The sequence below is a fragment of the Drosophila nasuta genome, chromosome 3, assembly GCF_023558535.2.
Source record: "Drosophila nasuta strain 15112-1781.00 chromosome 3, ASM2355853v1, whole genome shotgun sequence".
In the NCBI taxonomy this organism is placed as follows: Eukaryota; Metazoa; Arthropoda; class Insecta; order Diptera; family Drosophilidae; genus Drosophila; species Drosophila nasuta.
Window position 1 is genome coordinate 29,604,448 of NC_083457.1, and position 19,152 is coordinate 29,623,599.

Genomic DNA, 19,152 nt, shown 5'->3' on the forward strand with positions numbered 1-19,152 from the left:
CAACAACAACAAACAAAATGTACAAACTTTTGTACTTGGGGCACACGTGCTATCCACTTGAGCAAAACCCAAACGCAAACTCAAAACTCGAATCCCAACCCGAACCAAATTTCAAGAGACAAGCGCCAGACGGAGCAAACAAAAAACACAACGAAAAGCCAATAACCAAAAGCAAAAAACTCGTCGATAACTCAAAGAAACGAGTAAACTGCAACACTTGACACAAAACCACAAACAACCAAATCGCAAAGGCAAATACAAAAAAAAAAGCTGGAAAAAGAAGAAAAAAATTAAAAATGTGTCGAGCAATGTTTGTTTAACGCTTAATTAAAACCATCGTGTCATAAAAATTGTCACGACTTTTATTTTTTCGGTTTTTTGTTTTTGCTATCATCGCAAGTCTAATAAACATTCGTGGGCATGGCAACAGCTAAAAAGTAAAAGAAATACAAAAACCAAAAAAAAACAAAACATGACGGTACAAATACCCCAAGGCACTTATAATGAGCAGGTGGATAAAGTAAAGCATGAGGAGGAGGAGGGGGTGGGAGCTCTCTTTTGGGCCACGTACCAGACGATTTGTGCATTTATTTGATAGTCAAATAATTGGCAGGTTAATAACATAAAGACGTGACGTTAAACGCGATTACAACACTGCATAAACCTATCGAGCAAAATCGAGCAATGCAACACAGAAAGAGAGAGAGACAGAAAGAGCGATAAAGAGACAGACAGAAGCTGTTTTGTTATCAACTATTCATCAATAATTTTACTCGATCTTTGATGACGATTGCCATTCATTAACAATTATTTGCAATAACAATTAGATATTGGTTTTTTTTCTTCTTTTTTTCCATTGGTCAAAGTACGTAGCTTGTTATTGTTAATTGCAGTTTGATTAGTCACTCACCTATTGATTGTCTCCCAACAGAATGAAAGTCATATTATAAACACAGTTTTTACATACGCTTTTGGACTAGACGTTTGTGGCATGACAACAACGTCAGCCGATAGACAAACAGACAGTTATGTGTGTGTGCGTCTGGGTTTTAGCACATTTGGAATTGTGGCCTGGCCTGAATAATATGTATGCATGTAGGTGTGACGATGACGCTTATTGGCAGCTAAACTATTTCTAGCCATAAATCCTTCAAGTGCGATGTTTTGAAATGAGCTCGAAGCATCGGGCAAAAGTCCGCAACCTTGGGCATCATTGAACGATGCTTTCATAAAGTATTGCATTTAATTGTGGTTGCTAGAAATTTGCATAATTTCAAGCAACTCTTGCCACCCACCAAATAATATATACAAATTTATTTATTTACTCGAGAGACCTTCAATTAAAAGCTCATTAAATGTAGTTTCGACATGCTTCAGTGCAATTTCGTTGACAACTTTCAGTTGCAGTCGCAGTCGCAGTAGCTCTTCTATTCTAGTGTGTACTCTAGAGTATATACTTTATATATTTTTGAGCTTTGTATGCTTCCAAGTCGATGTCAAACCGTTAATTTACAGCCACTGCAAATTGCCAGGGTGCGGTTGATGTCATTGTCTCTTGTGTATGTGGCGAACCGAGCGTGTGTGCAAAGCCAACCCACAATGGAATTGTAACGCCTTCGCTCTTCCCCAAATTGTTGGTCATTAGCCTATGCGTTTAAACCTTTATCGGGTTGTGTGGCTTATATAAGCTTGTGAATTGCAACGTGCAGCACGTGATGATTTCATTTCAAACGTATAAATATTAGATAGGTGAATAGCTTTGCCTATAGACGTATACTTGATAATTGTTTTCAAACTGCATTCATGCGTTGCCACAATAATAACCACTATATCCAACGCCCTTCGAGCCTGCCCAAATTCAGTCGTTGTGGGGCTAACGTACTGCTACAATTTTATAATTGATTTCAATTTATTAACAACGATTTATTGTAGAAGCAGCAAGGCCAAAACACAGCTGGATTATGCTACTTAAATATCTATTTTTACATTCTTAATTGAAAATGAATTGAAAGTGTTTGTTATGCACTCATCAAGCATGTCTGTCTACAGGGTATCTCCGCTATGGTAATGTCAACTAATCAAGTAATTGTTTAGCACCTACAGAATACAATAAACCACAGCTTCAATATAGAGAGATCTCCAAGTGTTTGTTTGCTCATGAAAAACCTTGCTACTAACTTTGCCTTTCTATTGCCACAGACACAATGCATGTAATTGACATTGAACGACACAGTTTTGGTTAAGATCTAAGTTCCAAGTCATTATAATAATAATAAAATAATGACTGACTCTTCAAATAGATACAGAAATTGTTTAGAAATAAATGCCTGACATTCTCCAGCTATTATTTGCTAGTCAAAATCTCGATATCAGTCGCAAAGATACTCAAATTACATTTGCGTGTTTTCTGCTTTGGGAACTGCGAATTGTGCATGTGCTACAAGCCAATGTGCTTTTTATATTTGTGTGATTTTATCTGGAAAGTGTGCATTCTCTGTGCATATGGGGAAAAATGTTGATGGCAAAACGGTGCTTGATGCCGGAACTTGATAATTTCTTGGCTTGCTTTGACTCCGCTTGGCCTTTTACTTACAATGCAACGCATTTTATGGCCGTGTGGCCATTTTCTATTTGCACATTTTCACTGCTAGAAATGGTCAGAGATGGCTGGTAACAGCTACCAGTCTGAAAATTCTAAAACGTTTACCAGCCGCATTAGCGGCATTAGCTTGGCGCTCACCATTCGCATCGCATCACCATCTCTTAACCACCTAAACCATTTGCAGGTGGTGCAAAATCGAAAGCCTGGCATTAACAAATTATTTCTGCATAAAATTGTGCTTGGAACTAAGACACGCCTGCTGCTGCCCATATACGACCACGAGCATGAGCACGAATACGAGTAGTAGCTGCAGGATGGGTTGGTAAATGGTTTATGTCTATTTTTAGATGGACTCGCAACTCCCCAGCTCAGCTCTATGGCAATTTTGCCCATTACCCACCACCCCGCGGCTGCCTCTGTTGTCTCTGCGCATTGATTTGAAATTTGTTTCGCACGAAATCCGTATGCTTCGTTGCTTCGTTCGTTGCTTAGTTGGTTGCTCTGCCCCGATGGGGCCTAAAATAAACAAGTGTCGTTTGTTAGCCTAGCCGCGTGTTAGGCACTCAACTAACTAACTCTCTGCGTCTCTGGGCATCCTGTCCAGCAGCCTGCGGCAAAGAAACACAACAGCAACAACAACAGAAAAACAATTAAATAAACGCCACGCCGGCAACGGGGCAACCTCGTGTTGTTCGTTGTTCACATTGTTGTTAAGTGGTGCTCTGCAGCAGCAGCAGCAGGAGCAGCAACATCGGCAGCCAAACAATAACTAGAAAAACAGCATTGCCCATTGCTAGTTTAGTTTGTTATTATTCCAATTTTTTTTTCCTTGGTTTGCCTTGCCTGTGCTTATTCAACCAACTTTTGCAGCAGCTCCTCCGGCTGTTCCCTGGAATGAAAAATTGCATTTGGCGCCATCAACAATTATCTATGGCACAGCTTCAATTCACTTGTGGTGTTCAGCTGAGTTTGGTTTTATAAATAGACACACAGTTGCTCCCATTGTGGTCCACAACTGTCAATTGTGGTGCGTGTCCATGTCTTTTGATTGGCAGCGTTAGCCTAACGCTTAAATGCGGCAATTTCCAATACAGGAAATGAATTGAAAACGCTTCGAATAAATTCGCAACAACAAAAAACGCTGTCAAGAATACGAGTTTACTACAAAGAAATCAAGTTGCAGCTGTTTATGTGAACAAACAATTATTATATAAGGACAGCAATTGTTTAATACATACGATGTACAACCAATTTCGTGACCTAATTGTAGTTTAATTCAATGCAAAAATAACGCTAAATTCAACTAAAATCACGAATTGTATTTCTCGACTGAGTTAATAAAGTTATTGTTGTATTTCATTCATTTTATTTTGCACTTTGAAACATTAGTACTTAATAATAGTGAAAGCTCGACTGTGAGATACCCGATATAAATTTTGAATAAAACCAAAAAAGTATACCAAATTAATATACCAAAGACTATATTTGGTATATTGTTCTAGTGATACATTCAAAATATACCATATAGTACTATAACAATATAGCAGGTGTAAAAACTACTTTCGATTTCTCTTGCTACCAACGATTATTTGTTGTTTGGCAAAGAGAGAAGGCAAATATTCGACCTTAATGACGTGTGTCTTCAGCCTCCCTCTAGACATTGCCCTAATTAAATGTGTATTTTACAAACTCTAAACTCTATCTATGCACTGTTTATCTGACTGGCATGACTTGTATTAGATATAGTACACGTATTTGCATAGCTGTTGTACGTACAAACAAGTATCTAATAGTAGAGAGATACTCAACAAGTTCATTCATATGTCCAGAGATCGGATCAAGCAGCTCCATTAACATATTGCCTTACATGCATCAATCAATATATATCTGCTGAGCAAGTTCACAAGAGGGAGAACAGCAACACTTTTGCTATTGTACTTATAAATAATTCATTTATTCGCTTGATTTATACACACAGACATACACACACACAAGTGTCGCGTGTCAAAAGTGCTTCAGATGATTTCTCAGCGCCATAGAATGCAAATTGATTGCACTAATGGCCAACAGCTTAACTGATTATACTAAACAATTCCTTTCAATTCTTTTTATTTTTCAGGTAAGTGTACACTTGACATGAAAACAGCAATCGCACTTTGGCTAAGTATTCAACATAAAACTCAAATCATATAACATTCTTATATTACTCATACGCAGCGTATACGAAAGTTGATTAATTCGAATTGATGTTGTGTAAACATCAGCTGGACTTTAATGTTTCTAATTAAATATTTAAAAATAAATGCATACAGTATGTGTTGTATGCACGTGTCAGGCAGCGGATGTCGGAACAAGCATGTTGAAAAACAAAAACAAAAAAACAAACTTACATATATTTAAAAATAAATATAAATAAAATGGGAAACATGACCAAGACAACAATTATAGAGAAAGTAACAGGCCGGCAGCCAGTGGCTGCATTTTAGTCGTGCGCCACTGCAGCAAACAAAGCAAAAAAAAGAGAGAAATAAAATTGACTACATACTCCAATTAATATGCATAAAAAATGCTTTGGCAGTCGGCAATTGGCAATTGGAAAACACACTTATCAGGAATTAAAGCTCAGCCATGTTCGTTCGTTATGTGAAAATGAAGTGGAAATGTATTTCACATACACCATAATCAAATTGGCCTCGAGGCGTGTTCCGAGGAAAAGTTTAAACAGCTAATTAACAGTTTGTGAATTAATGGCATTTCGATGATTTTAGCTTTTGAGGCTTTTTGCCAAAACACCTGAGCACAACTCTAACGTCGAGCCTCGTCCGGGTTGTTGTCCAAGCTTGTGGCTCGGGCTCGTCAATAATCTTCTGAGGTAATCCACAGTTAATTCACAGCCTCTGAATCATGCGTGACGTTTTAACAAAATGCGCTCGAAACCCGTTTAGTTGAGAGCTGGCTGGCTGACTGGCTGCCTGGAAAGCGCAAATTACATGTGTACTTATGTATATTTGGTTATAATATATGGTTAATTGCACAAAACAATACAACAACAAAAAGTAACAAACAAACAGCAAACAACAACATCATGACCTGCTTCAATAAATCCAAAGCAATTGAACAGCCAGCTGGCTGACTGGCTGGCAATTGCCAATTGGGGCAGCCACAAACAATTGACAGTGGAACGTCTAAACCGTTGCATGGATTAGTTTCTGTTGCTGCTCTTTTTTTCTGTTGTGTTTTATTGCTGCCAAAGTTAGTTAGTGAGCAGCCAGTTAGCCAGTCTCAACCTGGCACAATTTGGCTGAATTGTATAGAATTGGGCACGGTGAAAACAACAAGCTCAAAACAACATGCACTCGCATAGCCAAAGTGTCAATCAAACTAGACGGGACTAGGGGCCCGAGACCAGGGACAATCAAGTGTGGGCACGTCAAGTGCCGTAACTGGAGGCAAATTGGAGCAGCCTCAACTGAACTGAATGCCAGCCAACAAGAACAACTTCACTTGAGCATTTTGACCAAATTGTAAATGAAGATGTGAACCGAGATTCGCCAATATATACATACTATGTTATAAGTATAGTATGCACACACAAATATGTATATTGATGTAGACCGGACATGGTCTGGCCACCGCCGCCGGCTGCTGGCATGTTGAATCTAATCTAATTTTAACTCAAAAGTGCATGTCCATGGCAGGCAGCCTTGTTTGTGCATGAAATGCAACGCCGCAATTAAGTTAACAGCCAAAACAAGCCAAACATGTTAGCCCAAAGATAGTGGCAGCATCTCAGCATCGATGGTCCTCATCGTCATCGCCATCGTCGACGATGTTGTTGTGGTTGTTGTTGTTGTTGTCGTTCCACTAACCATGGCCAAAAACCAACACACAAAACTAGCCACTAAACTATGGTCTGACGTAGAAAAATTGTAGAAAAAAAATACGAGCTAAAGGAAAAACAACATGTAGCAAGTATCTTTGGCTCGTTGTTGCAGCGGCAGCTTGTGGATATTTTTAGACATTACGTTGCATTTGCGTTGTTTAAAAATAGTTGGGCCAGTCTCACAAGACACACGAGCTGCAACTACAACAACAACAACCAGCAGAGGAGCAACCATTTGAGGCGGTTGCTGCGACTGCGCCTTGCTTGGCATTTGATTTTGGCTTTGTGGCATGCGTATACTGCGTCCCCCCTCTCCAACTCCGTCTTCGTCTCCTTCTGCAGCTGCATAGACTGTCTATACTTGTAACCATTTGGCTGTGTCTATAAATAACACTTTAGTTCTTAGTAGAACAATTTTTCATATTATGCCCCGCACTGCAATCAGTCTATAATATATTGATATCGTCTGCCCGACAGATCAAAGATATGGCCCACAATTTGCCAATTGGAATATTTATTTCCAAGCCATAATTTTGATTGTAATATTGCTGGGAAATTTTACAACTTTAATGCAGTATTATTGGCAGCTAATTTCATTAAATTATTGATAAAATATAATTGGATACACAATCATAGCTTTTAAACTCTATCGAAGTTTTTTGACCATCACTTTTGTAGTAAAATTTATTTGAGTGTATTACTTTACCTTATAAGTAATGGCTGCATGTCAGGAGATCGTTGTGTAGACAAAATCCAGAGCAGAGCAATTCTTAGCCGTCCACAATTTACCAATAGTAATGTTTATTTTAAAGCCATAATTTTGATTTCCATACATGTTTAATTCAATATTATTGGCAATTAAAAAAGTCTGTTAAAGGCGTACATTTTATTTGAGTGTATAAGATACTTTATCTTATAAGTGATAGCTGCGTGTCAGGAGATCGTTGTGTAGCCAAAGTCCAGAGCAGCGCCTAACAAAGGATGCGAATCTCTGTTCTCTCTCTTTGACTTTGTAATTAAAGTGTTGCATATTTATGAAAGTCATGCCATGCATGCATTGCCCCTTAAATGGGCATTAATCGATGGATCTATAAATAGGACAGACACTGTGCTGTGTTAGCCTGTTGCTTTGGCAAAGAAAAAAGCAAACACAAAAGTTCAGTTTCAAAGTGGGTTTAATGGCGTCTAATAAAGGCTCTCATTGGCATAATAGACACGTGCTGCAATGAATGTGCACCATGAACGAGTGCTCATATCAATCAATCAAATTGTATGCACTTGAGGTCCATTCATAAGCAGACAAAGTAGCAGGCTTCTAACTAATGTTGGCCGTAATATTGCCTGGCATCCTGCTGACTGCCAACTGCCTGCTGTTGACTAGTAAATTACTGGCCAACAAACGGCAGCAGCAGCAGTAAGTTTGTTGCAAAATCTGATGATGGCGATGGCGATGGTGATGGCAGACAACCGTTTGTTGATGACAACAAAACAGCAACAACAACGACAGCAAAAGAAAAAAAAGATCTCTCAACACACAGACAACTCCCCAACGTTGCCGCCCTCCCATTGAAACAAGGCAGACAGCCAATTAAAAGTGCCAGCCAAGTTAAGAGTCGCGTTGTGTTGTGTTGTGCTGTGCTGTGTTGTCCGAGCCACAAGTTCTTTTAATAATAGCTTTAAATGGCTTTGCGCAATCAGATTACTTGCAGCTTTGCCCGTTGAATTCCAGCTAACTAAATGGCTCTAGGCCGAGCCAAACCAAGCCAAGTCAGAGCTAGAGTCATCGCAGAAATAACAAAATAAAATGGAAATGGAAATGAAAAGAAATAAAAGCAATGAAGAAGAACACACCAACGGAGTCAGCTCTGCGCCTCGCTGTTCTCTGGACTCTCGTGTCTGTTTGCATTCTAAGCCAAAGTGAAATTCAATAGAACTGGCAAATGCCATTTGCAAACTGTGCATGCCATCAAGCCAGGCCCATCTAGAATTGCGTCCTGTCTTGCCAATTGCTGTGTGCATGTTGCAATACCTCATGAAGTGTAGAATGAGTGGGGTATATCTGTTTTAGAGGAAATTAACTAGAATAAATCTTTATTTTTTTCAATTTGACAACTTTTCAAATTTAGTTAGATTTCTCTAAAATAAATCTTTCTTTTAGAATTGCTTTATTCTCCTACATGAAACTTCACTTCAGTTAAAGGTATTTCCTTAGTTTAGCATGCTCCATTTTCAGTTTGTTCTAACTGCAACGGAAACCTGCATTTGGCGAATAGAGCCAAAGTCGAGAGCTATCTTACTCACCTCACCAGGTGCTCAGAGGCTGTGGATCTGGTCTTGGGCTTGTTATTGCTGCAAGTTGTCTTTTTTTATGTAGTGTGCATACAAAATGCAGTTGGGGTTTTTATCTTTGTGGTTTGGGCATTCCAGGCTTTTGCTTGCTTATTCCTGTGCATGCACAAGAGTCCAACACGAGAAGCTGTCACTGCATCGTAGTGCTGCACACACACATATGGCATGGAAGCATGTCCTTGTCCACTAATTTTTTGTTTTCACTTTTTTTTTCCCCCACTTTGGCCACGTTTCAAGATTCAACACGCCCCCAGCTGTCGTAGTTGTTGTTGTTGGTTTTGCTGTTGCTGTTGTCGTATGCATTGAAATGAAAAGTTTTGCGAGCCTCTATTTTTTGTGTGTTTCGCTCGCCCGGAAAATGTTTTGCACAGCACAGCAGCTCGTTGGTTGGTTGCTTGGTTGGCTGGCTGCTGATGAGTTTCCTTTATCGCGCATTGACGCCAGCAAAATCGTGAGGGGAGCATAAAAACCGCATTGAATGTTGAGACAAAAGCCCATAAATGGCTTCGTTTCCACATAACCCACATAAAAGTTGACTATACTTACAAATAATGCATGTATATAGTAGACATACATATATGTACTTTAATATGTATTCATTTCTATGCAAATGTATCTGCATCTGTGTGTGTTTGAGCGATGCAACTATTAAGTTGTCTCTACTCTCTTGGCATCTCTCTATCGTGTTTTTCTGTGCTGTCGTCTGCGTGTGTATCTTTTTCACAATACATTTTTTATGCATTTTTTATGATGTCGTCGCCTCTCGTATGACACATTTTGGCCACGCTTTTGACATCTTCTCTGTGTTGACACGAACTTCAAAAAAAAAACAGAAATTTGAATTGGACTGGAAATAAGACTGTTATATAAGAAATCTCTTTCACACACTTTAATTGTAATTACAGTTGTTCGAAGCAGTAGGAAAGAGACTGAGAGAAAGAGAAATATGAACAACAATGGCATCAGCTAGCTTTTTATATTAAGGTCAATGTTAATGCCACACTGAGATATGGTTTGACAGCCATTTCATTGATGTTTTTCCGCATTTGCTGTTGCTGGCCAATGACGGTTGCAGATTTTGCATATTAAAGAGATGAGGAAACGGAGAATCTAGCGGAATTCCCCATAGAAAGCCGCACAAAACAAAATGTTCAAACAGAATTTCTGTCATGTGACTGAACACGGCTTTCAAATATAATTTCAAATAGATAATAACCAACCATTTTAAATTGTTGCACATAAATATTAAATAAATAACAACATCAGCAGCGGCAGCGGCAAAGTTTTTAACCGAGTTCCGCAATTTTCGATTCGGAAGCGCAATTAAAATGGAATTTAAAGTGTTCATAAAATGCATAAATAAATTCAAAGTGTCGCTAAAATTGTGTGAGCAAGAAAAACAAATGTTCAATGGGTGCATAAATTACAAGTGTTTTCAATTTCCAGTTGAAAAAAAAATATTAAAAATAATTTAAAAAGATAATTTAAATAAGCTGTGAGCACATTTCAGATTCAACTATTTGTAAATTGATTTAATAACGCTGTGCTCAATAAACCAAAATAAAAATTTCTATATCGTTTTTATAGAAAACTGGAGAAGAGAACAGCTTGTTTTTATCTATACCGAAAGTGTGATACACTTTTTAATATAAATTTATAAATGTGCTACATATTTCATACTCAAATTATCATGGCCTTATGGCAGAGTATTCGCATACATGCATACTTAATGCGAAAGCGAAGCACGTTTTAAAAAATTAAACTTAATTTCCACTTGATGCTTGAACAAATGACTCAATTGAGGTGAAATAAATAATCGAAAGCAAGCCTGTTGAAGGGAGAGTTGAATGAAGGTGGCACGTGCCTCCTTTTGCCTGATCTGATGGAAATAAAATTTGTTAGCCTTGGTGTGTGGCAGCAGTTTCCTTAATAAACCTAACCATTTAATGGCTAGAGTTGTAATATTTTCATTTATATAGTATAGTACTAGCAACGCATACGATGACTTCCTTTTTTGCATTTATTAATTGTTTTCAACGTTGTTGTTTTTTACAGCTGGTACTTCCGCAAAATCAAACGCATTGAGGCTGAGAAAAAACTGTTACTGCCAGAGAACGAGCACGGTGCATTTTTAATTCGCGATTCCGAGAGCCGCCACAATGACTACTCGCTATCAGGTGGGTGTCACACATCAGGCATACTAATGCCATTATAATTTATAACAATTTAAATATCCATATATGTGTGGGAGTGTCTATATTACAATACTTTTTTTGTATGTGCTTCTTTGCAGTGCGCGATGGCGATACGGTTAAGCATTACCGCATCAGACAATTGGATGAAGGCGGTTTCTTCATTGCCAGACGCACAACATTCAGGTGAGTTCATGCAGCATATTTCACACATTAGTCAGAGATTAATCGGTATCTATATGTATTCGAAAACAGAACCCTACAAGAGCTTGTCGAGCACTATTCCAAGGATTCGGATGGCCTGTGCGTCAATCTCTGCAAACCTTGTGTACAGGTAAGCTAATACTGCACCGATCCATTGACTATTTAGAATGGAACTCATTGTATGCCTTATTGTTTATTCGTACATGCATTTAACATGCACTTAACATGCATTTGACATTACGTATGTATTTGCTGTCGCCAACATCAACATCAACAACAACATTAACATAATCACATAACGTTCATTTCACATCAAGACTCATTATTATTGTTATGTATTGATCATGATTTCATTATTTACGAATACTTAACGAAAACGATTACAAATTTTTCTTTATATATATCTCTTATATTTGTTTCTTTGATTAATATACTACTAACTAACGAAATTACTATATAAAATACCAAAATACTAACAAATAAAAGACTAATTCATTTTCGGGTATTTTTGAGGTAGGATTTTGTATTTAACGTTAACGTTATTCTCCTCTATTCATATGTGTGTGTGTGTATGTGTGCCACTGCCAGTAACCACAATCACAACGCCAAATAATAAATTAATCAAAAAAAACATAACTAACAACAACTCCCATTCATATTTCATCAATTTCAAAAACAATTCCATAATCGCCAAAGTACAAAGTGCAATCAGATGACTAACAAAACAAATTATTCGAAATTGGTGTCATAAATCTCTGCTCTAACTAAAACTACACATTTAATTTAATTCCCTAATTTTGGTTATTAAAATAGTAGTCAAATATCATTATATGAAATAATTTTACACGTTGTTAAAAATGATTCAGACTTTAGAAATTTCCCCAAATAATGAAATCCAAATTTAAATTCAGAGTTAAGAAGTGCCTTTATGCAATAAAATGTCATACATTTTGAATAATTTGTATCATAAAAATTCCATTTAATTATTTAATATATACCTTTAAAATTACATATCGCCTTTTGACGTGCAAGCGCACTCTTAAATCTAGTGCGAGAAGCAAATCGCGTGTCTGAAGCGTTAATTTATTGAAAAGCTCACCGAAGGGCAACCAAAAATTGCACAACAATTGAAAAGTTCAAACAATGCACTTTCAAATTTAAGACGCTCTTGTGACTCAGCGCCTGCAAATTTGCGAAAAAGCACAACCAAGAAAATATATAAAATGTAATTGACAAATTCCACCAAGTACTTCGCTGCACTTTGACTTTGCGTTAAGGCCAACAATTACTGGTCAAATTACAGTGTTAATTATTGTTAACATCTCCGCTCTATTTACCCACACAATTAACAATCTAACAACCAAACACACAACCAAGCCGCAACAGCAACACTGAATCAATTTGTACATAATGCCTAAATGTATGCTACAAAAATCCATTAAACAATTGGCACATTCATCGAAACGAGCCTAAAAAACACATACAGAAAGTTTACCAGTTAAAGCTTTTAAATTCGACAATGTTTTGATCGCTAACTAATTAAGTTTTTCTACACTTTTTTTGTGTTTAAATAACGACAACTCACAGATTGAGAAACCTGTTACCGAGGGCCTATCACATCGAACTCGCGATCAGTGGGAAATCGACAGAACATCGTTGAAATTCGTACGAAAATTGGGATCTGGACAGTTCGGTGATGTCTGGGAGGGACTGTGGAACAACACAACGCCCGTGGCGATTAAAACGCTGAAATCAGGTAAGACGAAGATTAATCCAAGCTTTTGTACAATTCATTAACATTTTCTATTAATTCCAGGCACAATGGATCCCAAGGACTTTTTGGCCGAGGCTCAAATTATGAAGAAACTGCGTCACACAAAGCTCATTCAGCTTTATGCTGTGTGCACCGTTGAGGAGCCCATCTATATCATTACGGAGCTAATGAAGCACGGCTCCCTCTTGGAATATCTGCAAGGTATGTTGCTGAGGACTAATAAATAATGTGACTAATAAACACCTTTATAAATTTGACTAACGCTTGCATTGATCAAATTAAGCAAAACCAAAAACCAAAAAATAAAACATCAAATAATTACAACGCCCGCTCGTCCAGCTTTCATCATGTCATTCTAATTTCTTATGAAAATGTGTTTTTTAATATCTTATAGCAATTGCAGGCAAAGGTCGTAGTATCAAAATGCAAACGCTCATCGATATGGCTGCCCAAATAGCCGCTGGCATGGCATATTTGGAGTCACAGAATTACATCCACAGAGATTTGGCAGCTCGAAACGTACTTGTGGGAGACGGCAACATCGTGAAGATTGCCGATTTCGGTTTGGCACGGTTAGTTACGATTAATCAGTTGTAATTTCTTTAAGCATATCATTATAAATGCTTTGTATTCCACAGACTAATCAAGGAAGATGAATACGAGGCACGTGTCGGTGCCCGATTCCCCATTAAATGGACTGCGCCAGAGGCGGCCAATTACAGCAAATTCTCAATCAAATCAGATGTGTGGAGCTTTGGCATTCTACTCACCGAACTGGTCACCTATGGACGTATACCCTATCCCGGTAAGTTAGTTAACAACTTTAGATCTTTCGATCACTTTGCTAATCATTAAATCATCTCTATTTGCAGGCATGACCAACGCCGAAGTATTAACCCAGGTGGAGCATGGATATCGCATGCCCATGCCACCGAACTGTGAACAGCGTTTGTATGAGATAATGCTGGAGTGCTGGCACAAGGATCCCATGCGCAGACCCACATTCGAGACCCTGCAATGGAAGCTGGAGGACTTCTACACATCCGACCAGAGCGATTACAAAGAAGCACAGGCTTACTGATAAATGCTTTATGCGCCCGCTGGCAAACGCAGCAGCTGCAATAAGGTGGCGCCAGGAGCTGCAGCAGCTGGCCAAGTGGAGCAAGGCAACTATGTCAAAACAAATGCATAAACGACGACTGCGCCAATCATCCCAACACGGACAATTCTTATTTAGTTACTTACTTCAGTTTTGCACAGATTTTCTACCGCATTATACAAAAGAGAAAATAACACAAAAAAAAAAAAACAAATGAAAAAAACAAAATCCCTAAACTGCATGGGTTAAATGTATGTTTAGGTATCAATATAGGAATTACTTAAATGTTATTAATGTTTAAGCAAGCATATTTTAGTGTCTAAAGCAGTGTGCTAAGGAGAAACGAGAGACAAAAACGTATGTGTAATAATTTTTTTGTATTTCAATTACAAACCGTTTTCTTTAAATACATGTATATCGCCAACAATTTGGAAATGATTTATGTTTATATAAATAACGTTTAATGCATACACATACAACAAAATACATATATGTATATCGGATGTATTAAATTTCTGTTTACACAATTGCAATGATAAGAAGTGCAAGTGTACCGATTATTTTTATATTTAAATTGCAAAACATTATTTTGTTTCGTTCAATATACATTATTATATCGTAAATTCAGTGGAATGCGATGAATCATTTAAATCATATATACATGCTAGTATGTATATACATCATAATATATAAATATACATATATATGAGAACGCATAAAGTCACAGTTTATATAGGATCTTCAAATATATATACATACATATATACATTTATTTTAGTTAATAGCCATTTATAAACGATATTTAAATACATATACATATTTATGCTTTTAGTTAAAACATTACGTGTCTTACCTTATATATTCAAAAAGAAAAAAACACACTCAACATAATCAACGACATATATGCTTTATCTTTATCGTGTATTCTTAAAAAACAAAGCAAAATGAAACAAAAACGACACACAAATACCAGAAAAGAAGTGCTAGCAAAAAGAAAAAAAAAGTAATACTAATGCAATGCAATAAAGTAAACTCCATATTATTAATGTTATACATTTTAATTGTAATTTTTAACCATTAAATTATATATATTTAAAAATATACACAGCATACACATACATACATACATACAAAACCACATACACACACCCACACGAATCCATGTACATTTAGAACAAAAACATCAAAATAAAATTTATTATCGTAATTTATAAATCAAACCCGCATTAATTCGTCATTATTCGTTTTCCGCAAAGTTTTGATTATTTATCAATTTTAATTTGGTGAGTATTTCATTTATTTTTATTTCAGTGTCTTTTGTTTGTTGTTAATCAAGTGCAATATTGTTATTAACATAAATCCCAAATTTATTATTATATACCCCATCTACGTACATCTATACCAATTGAAGGCTGATTTTATAATGCTAAACTTAGTCATAATTATGGGTTGTTCTTCTTAACTAGAATCCGTTTGCTTCTCTACTGGAAATTGCACAAATTGCTAATAATAATCAACGTGACTGTAATCGTTGTAAGAATAATAATAAAAGTAATAGAAAATGGAAATTTATGCATTTGTAATTAGATAAAAATTCATATGAAATATGTCTGTAAACAAATTTAGATTATTCTTTTAAAGGCATTTAAATTTAACAAATTATACCATGTCTAACGAATGCAATCAACAATAACAAACTCTATTAAAACAAAACACACTCCCCACACACTCTAATACATTTATGAACTCTAATATTTAAGAAAATAACAACATAATATGCAAAAATTTGACAATTCGATGATATAATAATAATAATAAAGCAAAGCATATACATATTTATATGTGCATGTATATATACACAAATGAACATATAGGTCTTTTATATATACCATATATATAAGGCGATAGCTTTTGATCTTTGAAGCTGGAAGCCCCTAAGCATCCATATATGGGCGTGTGAAGCCGAAAGTGGTCAAAAGTTGATTGAATTTGGTCAATACGAGTTTTACTTTTTTTGTTTTTCAGTTTTGCGATCAAAACAAAAAACAAACGCATTGAATAGCCCTGCCTAAAATGTTGTCTGATTGAATGTATGTTTGTAGTTGTCGTTGTTGTTGTTGCTGTCATTGTCATTGGCGTTGTTGTTGTCGTCGTCTGACTGATATGCGGCGCTCTTCCCCATGACATTGGGAGTGCCACCCTAAATGGCTGCAAGTGGGCAACAAACCAAAAGCAAAAACAAAAATAAAAACAATGTCAATTGATGACGATTCCGTTTCCAAACATTTTGTGGGTGAGTCAGTCGAGCAGAGCGGCGCACTCACTCAATTGTTTTCCATTTTTTATTTATTTACAGTCGCTGATTAATTCGGGCATAAACTAAAATACACACTGCCACTCACACTTGTGTTTGTGGCTGTCGCTGTGCCTGATATTGGCTATAATGTTACCTTATAAGGTATTCGACTGCGACTTCGACTGCGGCTGCGGCAACAGCTGTTTTTGGGGTGCTTGCTGCTTACAGCAATCGATCAACTTGCAAACGCCGGCTAAAAAGGGGCGTGGTGATTTCCGACACGTTCACTGATAAGCCAAGTACATACATACATATGTACATGATGCACACCCGAAATATGTCCCCCATGTGTGCTGCACCAGAAATCGCAGTTAAACAAAACAAAAACAATGAAAATAAAATGACATTGTTTATCATTCGACTTCCTGCGAATGTGAATGTGATTTCCCCTTATTTGTATTTTGTTGAAAATCAAAACATATTTGGTTTTTTTCTTAAAAGATTAGTAAGCAACATCTTATCGCCCCCATTGACCATTGTATCGTCATCACCATGATTCATTCGTATCTCGATTGATATTCATAAGAAAACTAGTTGATTTTTTTCAGTTCTTCATCGCTTTTTATTGGTTTCAAGCGGTTACAAATACTTTTTATCTTTTTTTCATTTCATTTTATGGTAATGTGTACTACAATATGTATGTAGGAATGTTTTGGGTAGGAATGATTAATGCCGAATATAAATATTAAATATTACCAATGTGCGTATGAACTCGTGAATTTCGATAGAACACAAAACTGGCTAATTGCTTATGTGTAAGATGTATGTAGTATATGGTAAATGGTATGTTTCTTTTCGTATAAAAATGTTACAAAAAAAAATGTAGTTTATCTTTGTTTTGTCTCTTTGTTGTTTTTGTGGTTGTTGCGCCGCCATTGCATGTATCGATGCCTCTAACCCCGTCTTTTTGTCTTTGTTGTCTGCATCTCCCTCCATTCTAAAGCGAAGGGCGAAACAATGGATGGTTTTTTCTTCGGGGGTGAGGCGTAACACAGACAAGACCACGCCCAACGTCAGCGGCTGCTTAGAAACATTTGCGATGAACAATAGATGGGCCGGACTCATCGTATTCCTGCTTCGAGATCCACATCTGTTGGAACGTGGAGAGCGAGGCCAAAATGGAGCCACCGATCCATACGGAGTACTTGCGCTCTGGTGGTGCCACAATCTTGATCTTCATGGTGGACGGAGCCAAGGCTGTGATCTCCTTCTGCATACGATCAGCGATGCCCGGGTACATGGTGGTGCCACCAGACAGCACAGTGTTGGCATACAAATCCTTACGGATATCGACATCACACTTCATGATCGAATTGTAGGTGGTCTCGTGAATGCCACAGGCCTCCATGCCCAGGAACGAAGGCTGGAACAGCGACTCGGGGCAACGGAAACGTTCGTTGCCAATGGTAATGACCTGTCCATCGGGCAACTCGTACGATTTCTCCAGCGATGAGCTGGAGGCAGCGGTTGCCATCTCTTGCTCAAAGTCGAGTGCCACATAGCACAGTTTCTCCTTGATGTCACGCACAATTTCACGCTCGGCTGTGGTGGTGAATGAGTAGCCACGCTCGGTCAAGATCTTCATCAAATAGTCGGTCAAATCACGACCAGCCAAATCCAAACGCAAGATAGCGTGTGGCAAGGCATAACCCTCATAGATGGGCACAGTGTGAGTGACACCATCACCAGAGTCCAAAACAATACCAGTGGTACGACCAGAGGCGTACAGTGAAAGCACAGCCTGAATGGCCACGTACATGGCTGGTGTGTTGAAAGTTTCGAACATGATTTGAGTCATCTTCTCACGGTTGGCTTTGGGATTCAAGGGGGCCTCGGTCAACAGGACGGGATGTTCCTCGGGAGCCACACGCAGCTCGTTATAGAAAGTGTGATGCCAGATCTTCTCCATATCATCCCAGTTGGTCACAATGCCGTGCTCAATAGGGTATTTCAGCGTCAGGATACCACGCTTGGACTGTGCCTCATCGCCGACATACGAGTCCTTCTGACCCATGCCAACCATCACGCCCTGATGACGAGGACGACCAACAATTGATGGAAATACGGCGCGTGGTGCATCATCACCGGCGAAGCCGGCTTTGCACATGCCGGAACCGTTATCGACAACCAAAGCGGCAACTTCTTCGTCACACATGATGCTGTAGATTGATTTGAGGTACTGCAATTGGAGAAAAAAGACACGCCGAATATGTACACTTAAATCGACAAATCCACAAAACTCAGACAACCGCTAACTACTGACTGCTGTCTGCTGACTACTGACTACTGACTACTGACTGCAACAACTACGAAGTGCTATTGCTATACCCAGACTTGAAAGCCGCGTACAACGCACACGCACAAAGAAAGACTCAATTATTACCTTTTAAGGAAATATAAGAGACGAATGAAGTTTTTTCAGATTCTCTGAATTTACCGCTGCGCAAACTTTGCACAATGACTGACGCTTCACAATTGAACCGACGCCTACTTATTTCAAAAGTGGTTGAATTTTGACTAGTAGAGATAGAGATAAATCGATGGCACTATCGATGTTTTTTAAATTTTTGTACATATCGATTTGCAACGGGAAATATCGGTGTTACAAATTATTGAATTCTTTATAACTAAACATATTATTAGTAACTATTTTGTGTGTTATAAATATGGCTTTATTTAAAGTAAGCGTAAGC

At 37.8% G+C, this 19,152-nt stretch overlaps 2 protein-coding genes and 1 long non-coding RNA gene across 6 annotated transcripts in view; 1 reads left to right on the plus strand and 2 right to left on the minus strand.

Annotated features, from left to right (window-relative positions):
• Nucleotides 1-15,297, plus strand: part of LOC132794061 (tyrosine-protein kinase Src42A) — a 50,872-nt gene extending 35,575 nt beyond the window's left edge. For 2 of the 4 annotated variants that reach the window (XM_060804289.1, XM_060804287.1), the window contains 8 exons: nucleotides 10,890-11,011; nucleotides 11,128-11,212; nucleotides 11,282-11,360; nucleotides 12,818-12,986; nucleotides 13,047-13,205; nucleotides 13,399-13,576; nucleotides 13,643-13,809; nucleotides 13,877-15,297. In XM_060804289.1, coding sequence (XP_060660272.1) covers nucleotides 10,890-11,011; nucleotides 11,128-11,212; nucleotides 11,282-11,360; nucleotides 12,818-12,986; nucleotides 13,047-13,205; nucleotides 13,399-13,576; nucleotides 13,643-13,809; nucleotides 13,877-14,085 — 1,168 coding nt within the window. In that variant the 3' untranslated portion in view covers nucleotides 14,086-15,297. The remainder of the gene's footprint in view (nucleotides 1-10,889; nucleotides 11,012-11,127; nucleotides 11,213-11,281; nucleotides 11,361-12,817; nucleotides 12,987-13,046; nucleotides 13,206-13,398; nucleotides 13,577-13,642; nucleotides 13,810-13,876) is intronic. The other 2 variants (XM_060804290.1, XM_060804288.1) reach the window with 1 other exon arrangement.
• LOC132791198 (uncharacterized) lies at nucleotides 7,643-8,650 on the minus strand. Its single transcript, XR_009632879.1, has 2 exons — nucleotides 8,337-8,650; nucleotides 7,643-8,259 (listed from the first exon to the last, which is right to left on the minus strand). It is a non-coding gene; the product is annotated as an uncharacterized LOC132791198 (long non-coding RNA).
• A 1,700-nt stretch (nucleotides 15,298-16,997) lies between the features above and the next one.
• LOC132794066 (actin-42A) lies at nucleotides 16,998-18,991 on the minus strand. Its single transcript, XM_060804294.1, has 2 exons — nucleotides 18,843-18,991; nucleotides 16,998-18,638 (listed from the first exon to the last, which is right to left on the minus strand). Exon 2 carries the CDS (start codon nucleotides 18,612-18,614, stop codon nucleotides 17,484-17,486), a length of 1,131 nt encoding a protein of 376 aa, XP_060660277.1. The 5' UTR covers nucleotides 18,615-18,638; nucleotides 18,843-18,991; the 3' UTR covers nucleotides 16,998-17,483.
• Nucleotides 18,992-19,152: the final 161 nt, after the last annotated feature.

Excerpts from the sequence above, each read along its gene's own strand:
- LOC132794066 (XM_060804294.1), bottom strand. The coding sequence starts at position 18,614 with ATGTGTGACGAAGAAGTTGCCGCTTTGGTTGTCGATAACGGTTCCGGC.